The sequence below is a fragment of the Cebus imitator genome, unplaced genomic scaffold, assembly GCF_001604975.1.
Source record: "Cebus imitator isolate Cc_AM_T3 unplaced genomic scaffold, Cebus_imitator-1.0 Scaffold118, whole genome shotgun sequence".
In the NCBI taxonomy this organism is placed as follows: domain Eukaryota; kingdom Metazoa; phylum Chordata; class Mammalia; order Primates; family Cebidae; genus Cebus; species Cebus imitator.
This window is the reverse complement of record NW_016107433.1, coordinates 4871061-4891146: the sequence shown is the minus strand read 5'-3', so window position 1 is coordinate 4891146 and position 20086 is coordinate 4871061. Positions and strand designations below refer to the sequence as shown.

General features: G+C 47.1%; 1 protein-coding gene across 1 annotated transcript in view; it reads right to left on the bottom strand.

Annotated features, from left to right (window-relative positions):
- ZFHX3 (zinc finger homeobox 3) overlaps window positions 1-20086 on the bottom strand; it is a 279755-nt gene that overhangs the window by 109307 nt on the left and 150362 nt on the right. The window contains exon 4 of the mRNA XM_017539350.2: window positions 2921-3152. Within this exon, the coding sequence (XP_017394839.1) occupies window positions 2921-3152 (232 nt within the window). The remainder of the gene's footprint in view (window positions 1-2920; window positions 3153-20086) is intronic.

Genomic DNA, 20086 nt, shown 5'->3' with positions numbered 1-20086 from the left:
AACAAGAAACAGGTCTAGGTGTGTTGGTAGAAAAATGAGAATTCAGAGAATGACTTAACAGTGCACTAATGCAGAGCAGCGGATCAAACAGAGGCCACAATCCCTGGATGGGGCCCAGGCTCCCCAACAGCCCAATGGCCTCAGCCTCTGGCCCGTCCCCATCCCTCACTCCTGAGACTGCCCCCATGCAGACAGATGGGATCAGAGGCAAAGCAGAAGCTCCGCCAATTAAGGCATTTCAACTTTAACCAGAAGAGGCATGTGAAAAGCACACGGCAAGGGACAGTCTTGCAGTGACCTTCAAGTGACAGAAAGTACCCAACACCCTTTCCTGAACAAATGATTCACACGGACTGTCGAAACCTCAACCACTGTAGCAGGGAGAAAAATTCTTGAGTTGTGGTCTATGCCATCATTTGGGAATCGCTGTTCCATTTATAGGAGGAGGCAGTGAAGGAGCAGTCAGATGATCCAGAGAGGATCAGGTGGGCAGAGAGCTCTGGAGGGCTTAGAAGGGATGCCTCGAGGAGGAAATGAAGCTGACAGAAGAACTGATAGAGCAGAGCATTTAGAGATTAGGATACATCTACTTCTGGCAGAGTAAGGTTCGCCATGAATTAATCATAGGTACCTATAAAACCAGAGAAGACAATAGGTTGTACAAGAAGGTAAATGAAATTATAAAACTCTACATGGCTCAGCTGCGATTAATATTTATAGTTATAATAATGAAAACACTGAATATTAATATAATCCCAAATTATTATTTAATCATAATGGAAGGTGGAGGGAGGAAGGCCTGAGGGTGGAGGGGGCCTGGGGAGTGGGAGCAAGTTCAAGTGGTGCGGGGCAGGGGGTTGGGTGCGGGAGTGTTCCGGGCAGAGCCTATCTGTGGGTAGAGTGAGGGTGCGTATGGGATGCGTGTCAGTGTGTACAGAGTGTGTAGGGGTACTGAGTCTATGTGTTTGTGATGTCTGCATGTGGGGGGTGCAGTATATGTAGGGAAAATCCATGTGGATGGGTGCAGTATGTCTTGTGCGGTTGTGTGAATACAATGTATGTGTGGATATGGTGTCTTGTGGGCTGTGTGGGTGTGGATGGAATGTGTGGGATGCAGAAAAAGTGTGTGTGTGTGCATGCGCGTACATATGTGAGAATGTGTATGTATGGGGCATCGGGCGCTGGCGTGCGCCCTCTGTGTGAGTTTGTGGTTGCGGTATGGGTGTAAGTGTGTACACGGGTGGGTCTGTGGAACAACACATGGATGAAATCCTCATCTGCCTGGGTAGAAAGCCAAGAGGTACCATCTAAAACTTAAAAACAAGAAACAGTCATAGAAGCATGAGGAGAAACATGGAAATAAGTAACAAAAGAAACATCTACGCGTTGAAAGCTCTTTCCCTGGAAAAGGGGATGGGAGAGGGTCATGCTATTCTTCATAAGGGTTACATAACTCTTTGCCTTTAAAAATTATAAAAATGTGTAATTTGATTATGTTAAGATTAAAACTGCATACAACCATGATGGTTGGATGGCCAAGAAGGCGCTACGAGAGACAGAGGAACCAGGAATGGCATCAAGTCTCTGGCTTGGCCAGGCTGTTGGACAAGCTGCCATTAAACGGATAAAGAAGTGTGGCAGAGACAGCCATGAATAAGGTGGCCAAGAGGTGGGATCAATGACAAGTCTGTGAAGCTCAGCATCTGGGAGGTGGGACCAGTGGTGTCCAGGAAGCTGTTGAAGAGTATCTGGCAGCACCAGGACACCAAGGCTCAAGAGGCTGGGAGCCAAGAACCAGGCCACAGTGCCAGGTGCCCAGGCACATGGGGCAGGCTGAGGACCAGCAGCCAGGGACAAGCTTGGAGAACTGTCAAAGGAAGCCAGAGGACAAGGGGGAAATGCCTGCAAACCAAGGGAAGGGAAGGGAAGGCAAGGGAGCTTCACGAAGAGGCTGGGCAACAATTTCTAACAACACAGAAAGAAACGGTCAGGCCCAGCGGGTCCTGGGCTGTGTCAATCGAAGGTCAGCGGCGCCCTCCCAAGGGTCGCTTGGACAGGAGGACATGAGTTGTAGAAGGTTGAGATGTGGAATAGGGGTGAGCAGTTCAGAGGGTTCTCTCAAGAATCTGGAAGATTCTGTTGTAGAGGGAGCATGGGACCTAGGATGACAGGAAAGCTTTTCTAGGAAAGCTTTTTTTGTTTCTCAAGAGGCGAGTGACTGTCTTGTGCATCTAAGTTGAGCGCAAGAGACTGAAAGACTGAAAAAACAGGAAAGAGGAGGTGATTCTACCCAGCGAAGTCCCAATATGAAGGGGAGTCATGGGGGTGTGCGGGAGGTGGGGAAAAGGTGGCTGCAGGGAGACAAGGGGGGAGGTAGAAATGAAGCGAGCTCCCACCGGGTCTCGACGCCTTGAGGCAGCAAGCAGCACAAACCCACGAAAGAATCGCTCTCAAATACAACTGAAATGTTTATAACAAGCACTTGTTTTATTCCTCTCTGAATTTTGTTTTTACAAACCAGACATTGAGGCCACAAACTGTCTACTCTTAATACTGAGCAGGACACGTGATATAGTATTTGCTACATCAGCTTGAACCAATAAACTGAATCTAGAGTATGTACCGGAGGACTTTCAGAAGAGAGTATCTTTTGTCGGCCTGCTCCCTGGGTAGTAGCTTGCGACTTCCCTAAGACTGAGCCTTGCTTCAAGAAAAGTGCTGCCAAGTTCCAAAGGAAGAAAGAAAAGCAACAATCCCTACGTGTTCCTTCCAAAACACAACGCTCACCTGTGAGGTTAGTAAGGGACATGAGAACCAGTTGGATCAAAAATGTCTCCCTCAAACAGAAGTCCTCAGGAGGCCTCAAGGAGGTGAACAACCAGGCCTAACCTGGGCCTCCCACACCTGTGAGACCACTCACCTGGGTCTGTGGAGGGACATCTGCGGATGGTAAAGATCTGCCCCAGGTCCTCGTCCTCCTCCGGAAGGCCCTTCTGCAGCCGCTGCAGCTTTCGCAGGCTCTCACTTCGCTGGTGCTTCATGGAGCGCACGTGCTGGATGAGGTTGAGCTTGGCCTTGGTGGAGTAGTTGCACAGGACGCAGTGGTAATAGCAGCTCTCACCTTCCACACCACTTTCGTGCTGCTGCAGGTGCTGTGAGGGACAAAAGAGAAGAACATGCCTTGGGTAAGCCACTCACAGTCACCAATGGCACCAGCCCACACCATCCTGGTCATAGCCAGAGGCATGCCTCCAGGTTACGCATCTCCACAGCCAAACAGCATGGTCTTTCACATCGTTTGGCTGTGTCCCCACCAATAATCTCCCCTTGAATTGTGATCTGAACTGTAATCCCCACGTGTTGGGAGGCAGGACCTCATAGGAGGTGATTAGCTCATGGGGGTGGTTCCCCCATGCTGTTCCTGTGATAGTGAGTTCTCATGAGATCTTACAGTTTTATAAGGGGCTTTTCCCCACTTCACTCAGCACTTCTCCTTCCTGCTGCCATGTGAAGAAGGACATGCCTGCTTCCCCTTCCATCATTGTTGTAAGTTTCCTGAGGCCTCCCCAGCCCTGAAGAACTGTGAGTCAATTTCTTTCCTTTGTAAATTACCCAGTCCTGGGCAGTTCTTCCTAGCAGCACGGTGATGTACTAATGCAGTCTTCAACCCTGAGATTCCTTAGAGGGGTTGTTTTTGTTTTCCCTAGAGTACCCTTCTTGAGCAGTTGTTTGAAGATGCGCAGCAAGCTGACTCCCATTCCTGTCTCCCCCAAATGGCCCTGGCCATGTGGCTTTTCGGAATGTTGACAATGCTGATCACAGGGGCCCTCCCAGTGCAACACTGGCTTTCCTGGCATACGGTTAAAGGTTTCCCCTTTTGTTCTCTAAAGTATCCTGTTTTAGTTAGATCAGAGGTTGGCAAACTATGGCCCAAGGGCCATATTCAACCCACTGATTGTTTTTGTAAAAAAAGTTTTATTGGATCACAGCCGTGTCCACTAATTTACATACTGTCTATGGATGCTTTTGAAACAACAGAGTTGAACAGTTGTGACAAAGATACTATAGTCCACAAAGCCTAAATTATTACCATAGAAACATACTAAATTATGACAGGAAAAATTAAGCCAACCCAGATTCAGGTAATAGCCTCTGGCCATCCTGCCTGTACAAGATCCTAGGTCAGGAACACAAGACCAGAGCTGGTATCTGGCCTTTTCACAAGATAACTCTAATTTTTGTATTTACAACCACAGTCTACTAGGAGAACCCCAAATTAGGTTTTCCCCTACATTAAAAAATGCCAGAAAAACAAATTTCTCCAGTCTAGTTTTTTGCCAATATCTCAGAGTCACCTGATCCAAACATAATTTGGAACATCTGACCACCTGATACACCAAGTGACCAATGATGCTGGTCCTTTGTTGTGTATTAATCCCAGAGCATGGCAGCCTAAGAGCCCCCAGGAGGCAGGCACAGATAGAATTCATGTCTGGGGTGTAAGAACAGAAGAGGTCATGAAGACAGTTGGTGGACCCCAGGCTTCTGTGATTAGGAAGACTTAAAAATGACCCAAGAACATAACTCACAATGTTTCTGAGTCTCCTGGGGAGGTAATGAAAGCTATGGACCCTTTTTGACTAACAGAGAATTATGGTGTCGAAAGGCCATCTCCTTCATTTCCAAAGGTTCATTTTAGGGGAAAAGGGAGAATTCCTATACTGCGTACACAAGAAGCAATGGAAATACTCCCCAAAAGCTTAAATGACTGACTCAAGGTAACCCAGTTAGTTAGGGGAGAGAGAGATGGAGCCTGGGGCTTGTTTCCTCCAGCATTTACCCAGCATCCTTTTGAAGGAGGGAATTCAGATCACGTGAGTGCTTTTGCGTACCTGTGATTACATGTCCTTCCTTTTTTCTCCTCACCACCCAACCCCCAGCCCAGTCATCCAAGCCTGGCCCATGGAGCCATGGCGGGCACACGACAAATGTCTCAAAACTGCCCATGCTGCTAGTCTCCTTTCTGACCCACACTGCTTCTGTCTGATGTCTATGCCGGGATAATGGTTTCTAGTCCTGCTTGGGTATCTCATCCTTGTCTGGCTTAGAATGCAAGACACTGGCAAGCTAGAATGGTTAGAATGCCCTGCACTCCACGCAATCCTAAAAATACCAGAGTGGCCCTGTGAGTGCTTCCTATCAAGGGACGCTGCCCAGAAGCTCACATACTGACATGCAAACATCCTGTGTTCGCTGATCACATGTGAAAAATCCAGAAGCATGTTTGTACTTTGTCAGAAGAAGAAACATAAATGCACTAACTAATTGTCACAGAAACTTATGGGAGGGAGGCTGAAGCCCTCAATCACACAAACTGACTAAAGTATCCCACAGGAAACCTTGCCAACTTGTACATAAGAATGGGATGAGCTTCACAGGCACCAAGAGAGAACAATCCCTTCTGCCCCTGAAACGGGTGATTCATACACTCAAATGCAAAGCCTTGGACAAAGTAAAAATTCTACAAGTAAAAACAGTGCCAGAAGAATTTCACAACCAGAAAGAGTTGGAAGAACCAGCCAGTCCCCCATTAACTGTTAGAGAAATTATAACTGATGATAAAAAGCTTTTCTGGAGATAAATTTAGCTGCTTTTTATTTATTTTTTACTTTTGTTTTTGTTTTTAGAAAGGTTCTTGCTCTGTTTCCCAGGCTGAAGTACAGTGGCTCGATCTCAGCTCACTGCAACCTCCACCTTCCAGGTTCAAGCCATTCTCCTGCCGCAGCCTCTTGAGCATCTGCGAATACAGGTATGCACAACCACACCCGGCCAATTTTTGTGTTTTTAGTAGAAACGGGGTTTCATCATGTTGTCCAGGCTGGTCTCGAACTCCACACCGAAAGCGATCCACCCGCCTCAGCCTCCTCAAGTGTTGGGACTACAGGCGTGAGCCACTGCGCCTGGCCTTTGAGCTGCTTTTTAAAAATGATTTAACCTCACTGCCTTCTCTGCGATGAGGTTCCTTGCAGAGCATGTCGGAAGGATGGGATGCAGTGAGGCCGTGCTTTCTGGAGGTTACAACCCTGGGCAGAAGGCAGGCAGAAGATGAGCAAGCCCACGCCCTTTCCCCCAAACTACACCATGAGGCCCCTCAGAACTCAGAAGCCAGAAACAGGACCAGGATATTCCAGGGAGCAAGAGTTTGGCCTGAGACTGAGGAGCTGGAAACCTGTAAGGGAGCAAACTGCTGTCTTAGGTGGCCAGGACCAAAAGAATGATATTCATTAAAGCTTCAACGAAAACAGAGTGAATAAAAGATAGCAGAGACAATAACCATGAAATTCAAAGAAATACATTCCATCAAGAGATTTTGGAGGTAGAATAAACTATGAAATCAGATCAAGAATCACTAAAGCCTTACCTCCAATCCCCTGCTACCTCCCTATGAAACAGGATTTCCTCACAATAAGGCACTGAATTTCAAACATCAAATTTTAATATGGATGTGTGAGCGTTCTCCATTCCAAATGGCTGGAGTCTTCAATCTTTGAGCCAGAAGAGACGAATAACACAGCCAAAAGAGCTGGACAGAAATGTGATGTCAAATGTCTTTTGTCTTTAAATCCACAGGCTACTGGGTTGAAATAAACATCATACCGGGGACTCGTACTTTAAAAAATGGATATGATAAAGATATTCTAAAGGCACCTCACACTCTATCTAGCTCATGTTGGTAAACTACAATCTCTTACACTGCCATGAATTCCTTCGTCTGCCACTTTGAGAGACATTTTAGCAAGGAACTAGGCATGTACTACAAATCATGGAGAAAAGAATAAAAGGAAATAAGAAAATGGAGCCATGGCTTCTCCCACCTGTCCTGGTATAGTGAACACCTAGAGTCCTCTCCTAGAAACTTCCATAAAAGATTCATTCAAAAGTCCAAGGTTGCCTTGTATTCCAACTTTATTCTCCAAGACTCTTTAAAAAATATCCAGAATAGGCCAGGCACAGTGGCTCACACACGTAATCCTAACACTTTGGGAGGCCAAGGTGGTCGGATCACCTGAGGTCAGGAGTTCAAGACCAGCCTGGCCAACATGGTGAAACCCTGTCTCTACAAAAACACAAAAATTAGCTGGGCATAATGGTGGATGCCTGTGATCCTAGCAACTTGGGAGGCTGAGGCAGGAGAATCACTTGAATCCAGGAGGTAGAGATTGCAATGAGCCGAGATTGCACCACTACACTCCAGCATGAAGTAAAACTCTGCCTCCAAAAAAAAAAAAAAAAACCCTCGAGTAAACTGTATCTTGGTTGCCAGGAAACAGCTGCTTATAAAAGGTGACATCCTAACCCAAAATTCTGTTTGCACCCCGGTTCTACTGATGTCTACTTACATGTGACAAGTCCTGCTCTCCCCAGATTTTCCAACTGTCTTGTTATTTCTTAAGTTGTCTAACTGGAAGTAAACAGGAGCCCAAAGCTAGCAGCAGGGTCCTGACCTCTGTGACCTTCTCCACACCATTCAGCCATTTCCTAGGCCCTGAGTGGGTAAACTCCCAACCCTGTTGGTCAGATCCTCTCTCCCTTCCTCCCAAGTGGCACTGGCCTCATCCCCAGAATCCCACCCTTGGAACCTGCCTAATAAAAAGCAGCGGGAGGGAGTGTGCTACGAGGCCCATGAGCACTCCACGGGGCAAGCCAGGCAGCCAAGAACATGCCTTCCCTGCAGAAGAGCGTGGATGTTTTCATTTGGAGAAGGAGGGAGAATAATTTGTTCCTGACCCAGCTAATTAGAATACCCTCAATTGGGATCACAATGTATTTAATTAAATTCACTGTAATATACGAAGAATCCACCAAGGCACAAATCCCAGTGGTGCACTCAAGAAAGGAGTTGCCTGCTTTCAGAGTTCTTGCTCTCCTCGCCAGGCAGGAAATTTTTCTCCCACGCAAATCCTGAATTTCCCAGCCTCTTCCGCCTCTATCACAGAGCTCACCCGCTGTGAGGGGGGCCACTGGGTTCTGTTTCTACTTTTTCCATTTTCTTTACTCTGTGCTCACAATTCCTACCTACTCTCCTTGGTCAGGTCAGGAGTGTAATTTTTAAAAGAAAACAAAACAACAGCTCCAAGCTGGGACGCATGCCACCCGGGGAACCCAAAGAAAACTACCTGGTGAGCCCATTTGGTGAGGGTTTGTTTTGGTTCGATTCTAACTGTCTACAACAGGAGACCCTGTGGGGACGTGTGCACACACACATGCATGCGCGCGCACACATACACATACACATACACATGCACACATATGCACACAGAATAAGCCCAACCCCAGGGACTTAACCTGCAGGTGACGCAGGCAGTGACAGCAGCAACTCCAAGAACATAAGGAGTGGTGTAACGAGGGCATCCCGCTTTAGCTTGAATACTGTTTAGAGAACACACCTCCTGGAATACTGAAAATCACAGGGGCCTCCTAGCTAACTCAAGAAAATTCAGTATCTTCCCATAAATTCCTAATGAGAAAGCATTATCAACCAGTAACTCGAGGTCAACCTAGCTAACCAAAAAAGGAGCAGGAACTCGTGTCCACCCAAACTCATGTGGTTGGGCCGGCGTCTCCCTAGAACCTTGACTATGACTATACTTCTCCTTGATCAGTCCCACTCCAACTCACTTGCTCGTTTAGAAAGCACCTGCAGGCTGGGCATGGCGGCTCACGCCTGTGATCCCAACACTGAGAGGCCAAGGAAGGAGGATCACTTGAGCTTAGGAGTTCAAGACCAGCCTGGGCAACATGGTGAGACCCCATCTCTACAAAAATAAATAAAAAATTAGCCAAGTGTGGTGGCACACACCTGTAGCCTCAACTACTTAGGAGGCTGAGGCAGGAGGATAACTTGATCCCGGGAGGTGGAGGTTGAAGGGAGGTATAATCACTCCACCCTGGCTGACCAAGTGAGACCGTCTCAATAAACAGACTGGATAGATAGGCTAGATAGATAGATAGATAGATAGACAGACAGACAGACAAGACAGACAGATAAAGACAGGCAAATAGCACCTGCAAAAGACTATCATAAGAACTCCAAAGGTACAGTAGTTTTCACAGAAAGAAACATCGCTGCTTGATAATTTAATTTACTTTCTGAAATCTCAGAGAAGTATGATGACCTATAAGAAGGATGTAAATATCTACTTTGAGTCATAAGTGGTAGCAGAAAAAGACTTGCGACCATCTCCAAGTCCTCCAAATCCTGTGCAGTGGGTAACAGCCTGTCCTCATCTGGATTAATTAGAAATTTGGCACATGTTAGGTAGTCAATGGCTATGGATGGAAATGAAGCCAGGGTTCACACGAGGGCTTACTCACATGGGTCAAAGAGACCTTTCCTTGCACCTCTTTTTAATCCTATTAGGGCTACTTGTGTTTGAAAATGTTCATCCCGTGTGAGTTTCACTGGAAGATGGCACTCCAATGCTTCTGACATGGAAACATCTCAGTGCCCACATCTGTCTCCGTGCCTTCCCTTCTAGGTCTGGTTCACTGAGAAAGCCCTCCCTGCAACAAGAGGCACCCCGGATAAAGGGGCTGGCATGTAACACGAAGCGCAAAAAGCAAACTAATAATTTAAAAAGAAGGGAGAGAATGGAGGCTTGGCTGCGTGACTTTGTGGGATCCTGCCCCATTACTATGGTGTGCTCGTTCACCCTAGTCAAACACTGAAAGTCGAAGAGACGAAAAGAGGGCTCTTTAGAAAATAATTCATCATGAAAATCAAAAAAATATGTTCCTGTTACTTGTTTCCCAGGAAAACTAACCAACTTCTGACAGAAAACATTGATTTCTATAAATCTGGAGGGGCCCTAGCTCCCTCCTCCTCCCCAACGACAGGAAACTTCTAACATCTGGTTCCTCATGCATAGAATGCAAAATATTGATCAGGTTTTGTCAAAGCCTCCCCTTTAAAGTAGAAATAGACAAAGTACATTCTGACACACACACACACACAATTCACCAACAAAGCTTCCTGGGGGAATCGCACCTGTTACTCTAAACACACCCATACCTGCCCTCTTGGCCACTGTGCTGTGCACACAGGCACACAGGGCAACTCTGTTTCCAGAGCAGCAGCTCTGAGACAGGGGACTATTCCAGGAGATGTCAGGTGCTTCCTGCCCAGCACAGGAGAAACTCCATGGTGGAATGTCCTGGGAAGCCCCCGAGACACCTATCAGGCCAAAGGCAAGCAGGAGAGCCTATCTGTAACTCTTCTCAGTCGGCAGAACTGGAGGTCCCATGATGAAAGAGCCTACCTGTTACCATACCCCTCTCGAGGGGAACACAGCAACCACAGTGTGCCACGGCTTCAGCGTCTCTGTTCAGGGAGAGGACTATGAAATCTCGCTAACGAATCCAGTGGGAGGGATGGGGAGAAGATGGAGATCAGAGTCAAGTCTGCTAATTCCCCAACTGGATAAGATGAAGTAAGGAAGCCATGGCGGGAGGTCATTCACCATCATATGCGTGCAGAGCATTTACTGTGGGTGAAGCATCTACACACACACTTTTTTTTCTTTTTTGCCTGAGACAGGGTCTCATTCTATCGCCCAGGCTGGAGTGCAGTGGCGCAATCATGGTTCACTGCAGCCTCAACCTCCCCAGGCTCAGGTGGGCTCAGGACTTCCCCAGGCTGAAGTCCCACTTCAGCCTCCTAAGCAGCTGGGACTATAGGTGCATGCCACCATGCCTAGCTATTTATTTTTATTTTTTGTAGAGATACGGTCTCACCAAGTTGTCCAGGCTATTCTCAAACTCCTGGGATCAAGCAATCTTCCCACCAGCCTCCCAAAGTGCTAGGATTACAGACGTAAGCCACCACACCCAGCCTACACACACTTTAAAATTTTCACATTACAACCCTATGAGGAGGGTCACATTTGCCTTCCATCCTTGGAGGGGCCCAGAGCTCACAGAAGCCACATGACTCCTGCAAGGTCACCCAGAGCGTGAAGGAAACAGGACCGTACCCTGAGACTTGAGTTCAAGTTCCAAGTCTACCACTGCCAAGCCAGGCTGCACAGACTGCAGGGGGTTCTGAAACATGAGACTCCATCGACCCAGGTGTTCACCTAGAATGCCTAAAATTAAAATGAAAATCCAACCAGCAGTGGGGGAGGTTAATTTTTCTTTTTTCTTTTTGAGACAGAGTCTTGCTCTGTCACCAGGCTGGAGTGCAATGGCAAAATCTTGGCTCACTGCAACCTCCACCTCCTAGGTTCAAGCAATTCTTCTGCCTCCACCTCCCAAGTAGCTGGGACCACAAGCGAACGCCACCACGCCCAGCTGATTTTTGTATTTTTAGTAGAGATGGGGTTTCACCATGTTGGCCAGGATGGTCTCGATCTCTTGACCTCGTGATACACCCGCCTTGGCCTCCCAAAGTGCTGGGATTACAGGTGTGATTCATGGCACCCAGCTAGGAGGTTAATTTTTTAATCAGTGAGAGTGTGTTATAGTTCCAAATTTAATGTCACATTTTTAGGAAGACTCCTGGAAGGTCAACCTATATATATATGTATATTCCATTTAATGCTGGCTTTTCATCCGTTCAAGCTCTCGTCCTTGACACATGCTAATTTAGTTCTATTTCATTGTAGGATCCCTGCAGATACCATAAGATAGAAGCCCCAACCATGATTTATAAGAAAAAAGTAAAAGGAAGTAAAAATGTTCCCTTAGATCAATCCATTTGGGTTGCTCTGACCTAGTTTCTGGTTTCTAGGCCAGGCTCCTTAGGCCCTAGAACAAGCCATGATTGCTCACTCTCTGTATCCAAGGCCAGAACACAGACTTCCCATTCCTGTATCTTTTCCCTTGCACACATTACATTTCCTAATTCAAAAATCTCAACATTAGTGGCCCTGAAAAGAACAAAAAGTTCTAGAAGGAAATAACTATCTAAGTCTATGCCTGTCTATAAGTTGTATCTGCCTTGGCTTTAACTTTTCTGGAAAAACACAAACATGGATCCTTGTGCAATGTGGACGCTTCCATATAATAGATTTCACTTCCCTCTGTTAGGAGAACTCCAGAAGGGAGTGTGGAGCCACTGTTTATACATGGGGAGGAAATTTATCAGGTATGCATTTTTATCATTATGGGAGCAAATTATTAACCCTGTCCCCCCAAAAAAGTGTGTGTAGGCACTCTGCCCATAGTAAATGCTATGCATGCATATGACGGTGAACGAACACCCCCTACATCTTCCTAATGGTAGGCCCCTGATGGTAGGCCCCTGAGAAAGGGGCTCACCAGAGCATAACGTCACAAGCAAAATGAGGACTAGTTTCCACAGCGGTCGAGTGAGTGTGCACAGAGCTTTCTGAGGGGGGTATGTGGGTGGATAAAATAACAAAGTGGGTCCCACCAGGACACCCTCAAGCTGACTTCTCTCCAGAAACAACCTACAGCTTCCAGGATCTGACAATCCCCCTTCACTAGGATACTGTATCAGGAGCAGTAACTTTCTTCATTTGTAAGATGTACTTCTTCTCTAGCACTATTTTCCAGCTCTCCCTAATTTAGGTCCCCACATAAAAATAAAAGCCTCCTGAGATAGTTTGGCTGTGTTCCCACCCAAAACTCATTTTAGTCCCCATAATCCTCATGTGTCATGGTAGGGACCTGGTGGGATGATGGAATCATGACGGCAGTTTCCCCGATGCTGTTCTTGTGACAGTGAGTACTCATGAGACCTGATGGTTGTATAAGGGGCTTCCCCATCCCTTCACTCTGCCCGTCTCTTCCTGCCACCATGTGAAGGACATATTTGCTTCCCTTTCCACCAGGACTGTCAGTTTCCTGAGGCCTCCCAATCCACACTGAACACAGTGAGTCGATTAAACCTCTTTTTAAAAAAAAAATTACCCAGTCTTGGGTATGTCCTCATTAATAGCGTGAAAATGAACTAATACACTGCCATATACACACTATTCTAGCTTGTGCGCATCCAACTCCATGTCAAGCTGTTGCCAATGATGACGGCTTGTGGGGCACTCTGGATTGAGCAGCCCAGTGCAAAACCCTCCCTCTGAATCTCACTAGCTCTGCTATGAAGGCAAGTCACATACACTGTTGAGACTCAGTTTCCTTGCGTGCAAAAGAGACAATAACAGAGCCTCATTTCACTGCTGGGAAGATTCAACAGGATAATTCACATAAAATACTTCATACGGTATGTCTGGTCAGCCTTCACAATAAACGAGGCTATTACTACTATTGTTATTTTTCATCAGTTGATCTTCAGGATTAGGGATAGAAACAAACATCTACTGAACAAACCTATTTAATATTTCTCTCCTTACAACCAACCCTCACTCTTCCCCAGGCCCCAAAAAGGAATCCCTCATTGACAACAAACTGATACATAAGAATTATTATATGGACAGGGGATACTGAACACACACAGGGCTGCCTTCTCCCTTACAAGAAGTACAAAATTTATATTTTAAGTAACTTGCCAAAGTCATGCTGTTGGTGTAGGCAGAGCCCGGATACAAATGCATGCCCTTGCCACAAAATCCCGTATTTGTTTACTGGGTCTCTTTGCCCATCAAGGCACCCATCTAATAAAATGAAAGGACCAAGTTCTTTCTCATGTCTGCCAATATCCCAGGTGAGGGGCAGGGAAGGGAGGAGAGCTCGGCTGAAATGCCTGGAAGACAATTCCTGATTCTCCAAATCCTTCCTGAAGAAATTGCTTATTTGTATCTCCAATCCCATGACAATCAAGCCAGCAGGACAAAAAAAAAAAAACCACACACACACACACACACACTTGTCTACTGGTCAAAACAGGTGTACTACTTCATCTGTAAACTGAAGATATTTTACCTGCCCTGTCTTCCTTGAAGTAATTCTTAAATCCACATGAGAAAATTTCCACATATGTGAAAATCCCTCGGAACATGTGAAGAACTACCCAAATGTTTGAGACAGTCATGGTGTTTCTACTGTGAGTCCAGATCTTTCTTCATCACTTCTGATGGGCAGGTACAAACGGGTGGGTTTGGTGATGGATGATGCCACTGGTGTTCCGGCTCAGTGGTTCTCTAACTTGAGCGTACATCAAGAGCACCTAGGAGGCATGCTACGCCCTAGATCGCTGGGCACATGCCAAGGGTTTCTGATTCAGCAGGTCTGATGTGAGCCCCACGAATCTGCATTTCTAAGTCTCCCAGGTCATGATAACACCCGTCTGGGACCATGCTTTGAGAACCGATCCTCTGGCCAGGACAGCAACGGCCATGGAAAAAGAACCCAAGTCGGAATACATGGAGATGTTCTGTTGCAGGGAGGAAAATTTCCGAGACCAAAAATCCCTGCACTTGCCTTTTCACAAAGAGTATCTTAGATTCCAACAAACTGCACTTGATAAATCATGCAATGCCTGCACATAAGAATTCACCTCCTTAATGAAAAAGTCACACAGAAGCAGCTGCCCGCTACTGGCCTGCTCCAGATACTTCATAAAAGTCAGAATTGGCTCTATTCATCTTCCTCTCCCCTTTCACACCTGCACGCGAAAATTTCCTGGGGCTGTCGCTGGCAGCGTGGCTCTTGATGGGAAAGCATGAGGCATCACTTTTTCCTCCCTTGCTCTGCAGCCCGCTGAGTGCACCTGCCCAGATGTCTCACTGGAACCAAGCCCAAGGAAGAATTCCAACCAAATGCAACAAGAAAATGCTCTTTAAAATTCCTCCTACACTCCTGAACTTTCTGTTGCTGCTGCGGAGCGTGAATTTGGTGCTCAAACCCAGAGGCTCCCCTCAGGTTCCTACTATCTGCTGACAAATACCCTCATCACCTTCATTATGAGAGAAGACAGGGCAGCCGGTAAGACAGAAGCAGGAGGTAAGCTGCACCCACAGGGCTGCCTTCTGCTATAGGAGGGGTTTGGTTTTTTTATTTTATTCTTCCCTTAAAAGATAAAATGAGAAAGTGACAGGGCAGGGCAGAAAAACTCCCTCTAAATAAACACTTTAGGCGTTGATCACTCTGGCCGATGCAGACATTTCACTTTTTCTACTTAAATACCACAGGTTTTGTGGGAAGTTAAAAGAGACATACTTGTGGGAGGGAAGCAAGGGACTGACAGTGAAATGAGAAAGATGGTTCTTTGAGGAAAGACAGTGGAGTCTGTGTCAAGAGGCCGGGAGACGGCTATGCACAGAACAGACGGCCACGTGGCGAGAGGGCCACTGTGGTGCAAACAATGACACTGCTGGTTTCCCAGCTCTACTTCTGGGTGCCCCTGAAAATAATCCAGAAAAACACCCCATGCACTGGGTTCTGCCCTTCTTCCCCCACTTTTTAGGTCTCATTAGAAGCCGATATTGTTCAGCCTCAAGATGGAGAGCTCAGCATGGATTTTACTGAACGTTAAATCAACCAGCAAGCGCAGCCAGCAAACTCTGTGGCACTTTAACTTTAAATAATGCAATAATTATTGAATTTCCTTTTTATAACTGAAGTGCTGGAATGTAAACAATGGGGCTGTAATTGCAGGAAGGAGGGATCAATAGAGGCAATCGTTTTCAACCATGTTAATTGTAAATACAATTGCTCCAAGATGTCAGCCTTGTTCTTCTTGCTCCCAGAATCATCCTAACGGATGACAGAGTCCAACTTTCCCATTACAGCTGTTCGTTCCTTTAAGAGGTTCTCAATCAGGTCTGATCAATCTGTCAAGATAATGCATGGAGTAAGTAAGACTCTTCCAAACACAGGCTCCCAATCAATAGCCCGGACCAGCTTAATGAGGTGGGGCTAAGGCCCAGAGGGAGGCAACAGCCCCCAGCTTGCGCCTGGGTTTGGCAGGCTGGCTTCCTCGCATGGCCCTGATAAACAGATCAGCCCTTAATGAGGACATTAGTTATGCATGCTTCAGCAAGCAGCAAGGCACCCATCCCTGGGGACAGACGGACAGAAAACAAAATAGATTAACAGAAAACAACATGGTGCCAAATTAGGTCTCACTGAAGACTTTTCCCTCCTTTTCCTGCTTTCCTTAATTGTCCAGCAGAGTGGAGGACACCAATTAATCATTCCAATGCGCCTGAGCTCAACCTGTGAGCATCCCTTGGGCTAGAGGATCTCAAGCTGTCCCTGAATATGAGCACCCTCATTTTCAAGACACCATTTTCAGAGCACAAAGGGGCTGATGGGGGCTGAGGGGCCTCTCATGGAAGGGCCTTAGCACCAAATAGCCAGAGAGACGGAGGACAAGGCTGAGCCTTGAGGTGTGACCGCCACACAGGCCAGGCGGGGCCTAAAGTTGGACAGGAACAAGAACCGCCACTCGTAGAGGCTGATGTCCAAGTTTCCGAGGCCAAGTCTTGGTCTTGCGAATGGTTATTCCTTCCAGATGAGGAACTGGGAAGTGCAACTGCACCTTGAAGGCAACTGTACCCAGCGTGGCACTGCAGGAGTGTGGATTCTCACCAGGATAACCGGAGGGCTCCATGGGGAACCTGGGACACCACCTTCCCTCTGGCGGAGGCCACTGTGCATTTGTTCCTGCTGTGAGAGTGCAGGGAGGATGGCCACTGTGGAGGTGGCTGAAAAGGGGCCATGCACAGGGCAGGTCCCACCAAGAATCCCGCAGTTCCTTTTATGCTCGGCTTAGAGCAGAGAGTTCTCAAATTGTGGCTCCTCAACCAACATTCTCTGGGAATGTCAGATGTGCAGATTCTCAGACCCTGTCCAGATCGACAGAAACCCCAGGGATGGGGCGTGGAATCTGGCTTTTAACAAGTCCTCGAGGCAAATCTGAGGCAAGCTTACTTGGTGACCACTGTCTTATACCAGGGACTAGACAAGGCAAGCTTCTAGTAGGGATGACCTTCTCGTACATTACAGAGTTGCACCTTTCTGGATCAGAAATAGTCCAGATGCCCAAGATGTACCTCGAAAACTATTTTTACTGAGGTTTGGTTCAGAGGAGGAACTATTTATTCTAGCCCACCACCCATCTGCTCCAGAATGCAAGGCCCCTGGGAAAAATAAAACCAAAAGAACACAGAGGCCCTTGTGGCAACTCCATTTTATTAGTTGGAAAAGATCATGGAATGGGTCACACTACTGAATTTCAGACGTCAGCAGTCTCATATTGCATCTGAAGTAGAAACTGGGTCTTTTGAAAGCTCTAAGGGATCAGCAGACTACGAGAAAATATACAGCTAGAAAGATCAGATCCCTGCACTATGCAGAGACCCAGATCACAGGCCACTCCTCCTCCAGAGCCGTACCCACATCCCAAGCCCCATCTCTCCCTCCTCTGGGCCCACCAGCCCACTGGAAGCAGCTCCTACGCTGTGTGTGCTGCAAACCACCCTTGGTTCTCTGCCACAGCGTAAACAGCATCTCACAGGCTGGGACCAAGTCAAATCTTTCTATCCTCAGTTCTCAGAACAGCTCCTGATCCATGGCAGGGACTTAAAAATTGTGGTGGCTCACGCCTATAATCTCAGCACTTTGGGACGCCAAGGTAGGTGGATCACTTGAGGCCAGAATTTCAAAACCAGCCTGGCCAACATGGTGAAACCCTATCTCTGCTAAGAATACAAAAATTAGCCAGGTGTGGTGGTGGGCACCTGTAGTCCCAGCTACTTGGGAGGCTGAGGCAGGAGAATCATTTGAACGCAGGAGGTGGAGGTTGCAGTGAGCCGAGATCACACCCACCACACTCCAGCTGGGCAACAGCGTAAGACTTCATCTCAAAAAAAGAAAAAAAGAAAAAAAAATGGGGGCTGAAAGTTTTAGGGAGGAAAATACTGCGAAGGCTCCATCATTACTCCTGAGGCTTTAGCTTACCTTTCAAGACCTATCTAATCCAGACCAAATTCATTTCTCCCATCTCAGATTTCAATGCTCCACTCCATTCCACATTCCATGTGCAATTAGACTCGTGGCAGTTCCCATCAACTCTGATCTTTCTGGTCTCAGTGCCTTTTCCTACTGGGAAACCCTCCCCGTAGGAAACTCTGACCCACGCTGAAATGCCACACAGCTCCCACAGCAGGCTGGCGGCATGTCTGCCTGGAAGCCTTCTGCATTGCACCTGAGCTAAAACTGCAGCTCCTTGCCTGAGGGGTCCGAAAGCACCCCGTGGTCCCTATCAATGCCCACCACAAACCTTGGGGGGTTTTTTGCTGTTTTTTTTTTTTTTTTAAGTCTTTTTTTTTTTTTCTTTCTGAGACGGAGTCTTATTCTGCCGCCCAGGCTGGAGTAGCATGATCTCGGCTTACTGCAACCTCCTTCTCCTCAGTTCAAATGACTTTCCTGCCTCAGCCTCCTAAGTAGCTAGGATTGCAGATGCCTGCCACCACGTCTGGCTAATTTTTGTAGTTTTTATATTTTTAGTAGGTATGGGGTTTTACCATCTTGGCCAGGCTGGTCTCCAACTCCTGACCTCAAGTGATCCGCCCACAGTGGCCTCCCAAAGCGCTGGGATAACAGGCATGAGCCACCACGCCCAGCCTTTTCTTTTGCGCAGATGTTTCACTTGATTTCCGCACTGGGCTGTCTGTCCCTTGATGTCTGAGATGGGAGGTTGGGGCTGAAGAGAACAAAAATGTTTGCTAATATTTACTGCTTGTTTAAATAAGATTTAAAGACAGGAGATAATTAAACTCAATGCTGTATTCAGTGACTTGATATTTTAGTATGTGGATCACAAAAGGGCTCGCCCCTCCCCACCAGTCACCCACAATGTCCCCTCCACCAGGACAACTGCGTCGGTCCTCCTCATTCTGTTCCTCCATTTCTTCTACATTCCTAGCTATCTTATTTGCATGGGTTTGATATTATTATGCTCTTTTACTATTAAACTGACAAATAATTGCAGGATTTGGATATCTGAGAAACTTCGAGAACATCAAGATCACAGAAGAGAGGAAGAGGGAGTGCACTCTGCAGATGCCGCCCAGCGGGGAGTAATTCAAGCTCAGAATTCTCAATGTGTTCGGACAGTGTTCACCACACACCTTTGCAGATAAAAATAATTCCGGCCGGGTGCAGTGACTCACACCTGTGAGCACTTTGGGAGACTGAGGCGGGGGGAATCACAAGGTCAGGAGATTGATACCATCCTGGCCAACATGGTGAAACCTCGTCTCTACTAAAATAGAAAAAATTAGCCGGGTATGGTGGCACACGCCTGTAGTCCCAGCTACTCGGGAGGCTGAGGCAGGGGAATCACTTGAACCCAGGAAGCAGAGGTTGCAGTGAGCTGAGATTACACTAAGCCTGGGCAACAGGGCAAGACTCCATCTCAAAAAATAATAATAATTCAGTACACATTTTAGTTACAAACATAAAATGTCCACCCAAGCCAACAGAGTAATGTGAACGTGCTCAGGTACCTGAGCGGCGGCCATAAAGGCACTCCTGGAACACACAACAGCGTGACCGTCTACAGCTATGATTATTCGGAATGAGAGGCATATCTCTTTCTTTATACACACATCACACATATGATTTTATTTTCTTCCTGAATTTCTTGGTCCTGATCTAACTGTTGCTAGGAACCGCAGCTGAAAGGATCCCCAAGTCTTACAAGCCACGTGGTTAAGTCTCTCACCTTCATCTACTCTTCATTCTAGGGCCTCGGAGGAATGGACCATTCTCTACACGGGGTCAGAGCTGCATGCTCAGATGTGATCCCTTCCCTCTCCAGTGATGCCCAAACTCTGGGCTCCCCAGCCTTCTGACAGGTCAACCTCCCCTCAGCCCTGACAAGACCCCACCCCAAGGACATCCAAGCAACCCAATCCAAAGATGCCAACTCCCGGTTGCTCAGCTCTCCAGCTCCTAGTGGAACAAGACTGGGAGGCCACTCAGTGGAAACATTTTAAAATTTATTTTTGAGTGCCAAAATACAGGGAGAATTTTCATCCGCCAGTCCACACTGACCAACACGTCCCTTGCTTATTCTCAGTAAGTTCGCTGTACTAGCAGGGCCAAGAAATAGTGATGACATAGGAAGGAGCTGTGGTACATGATCTTGCTGGGGGCAGGG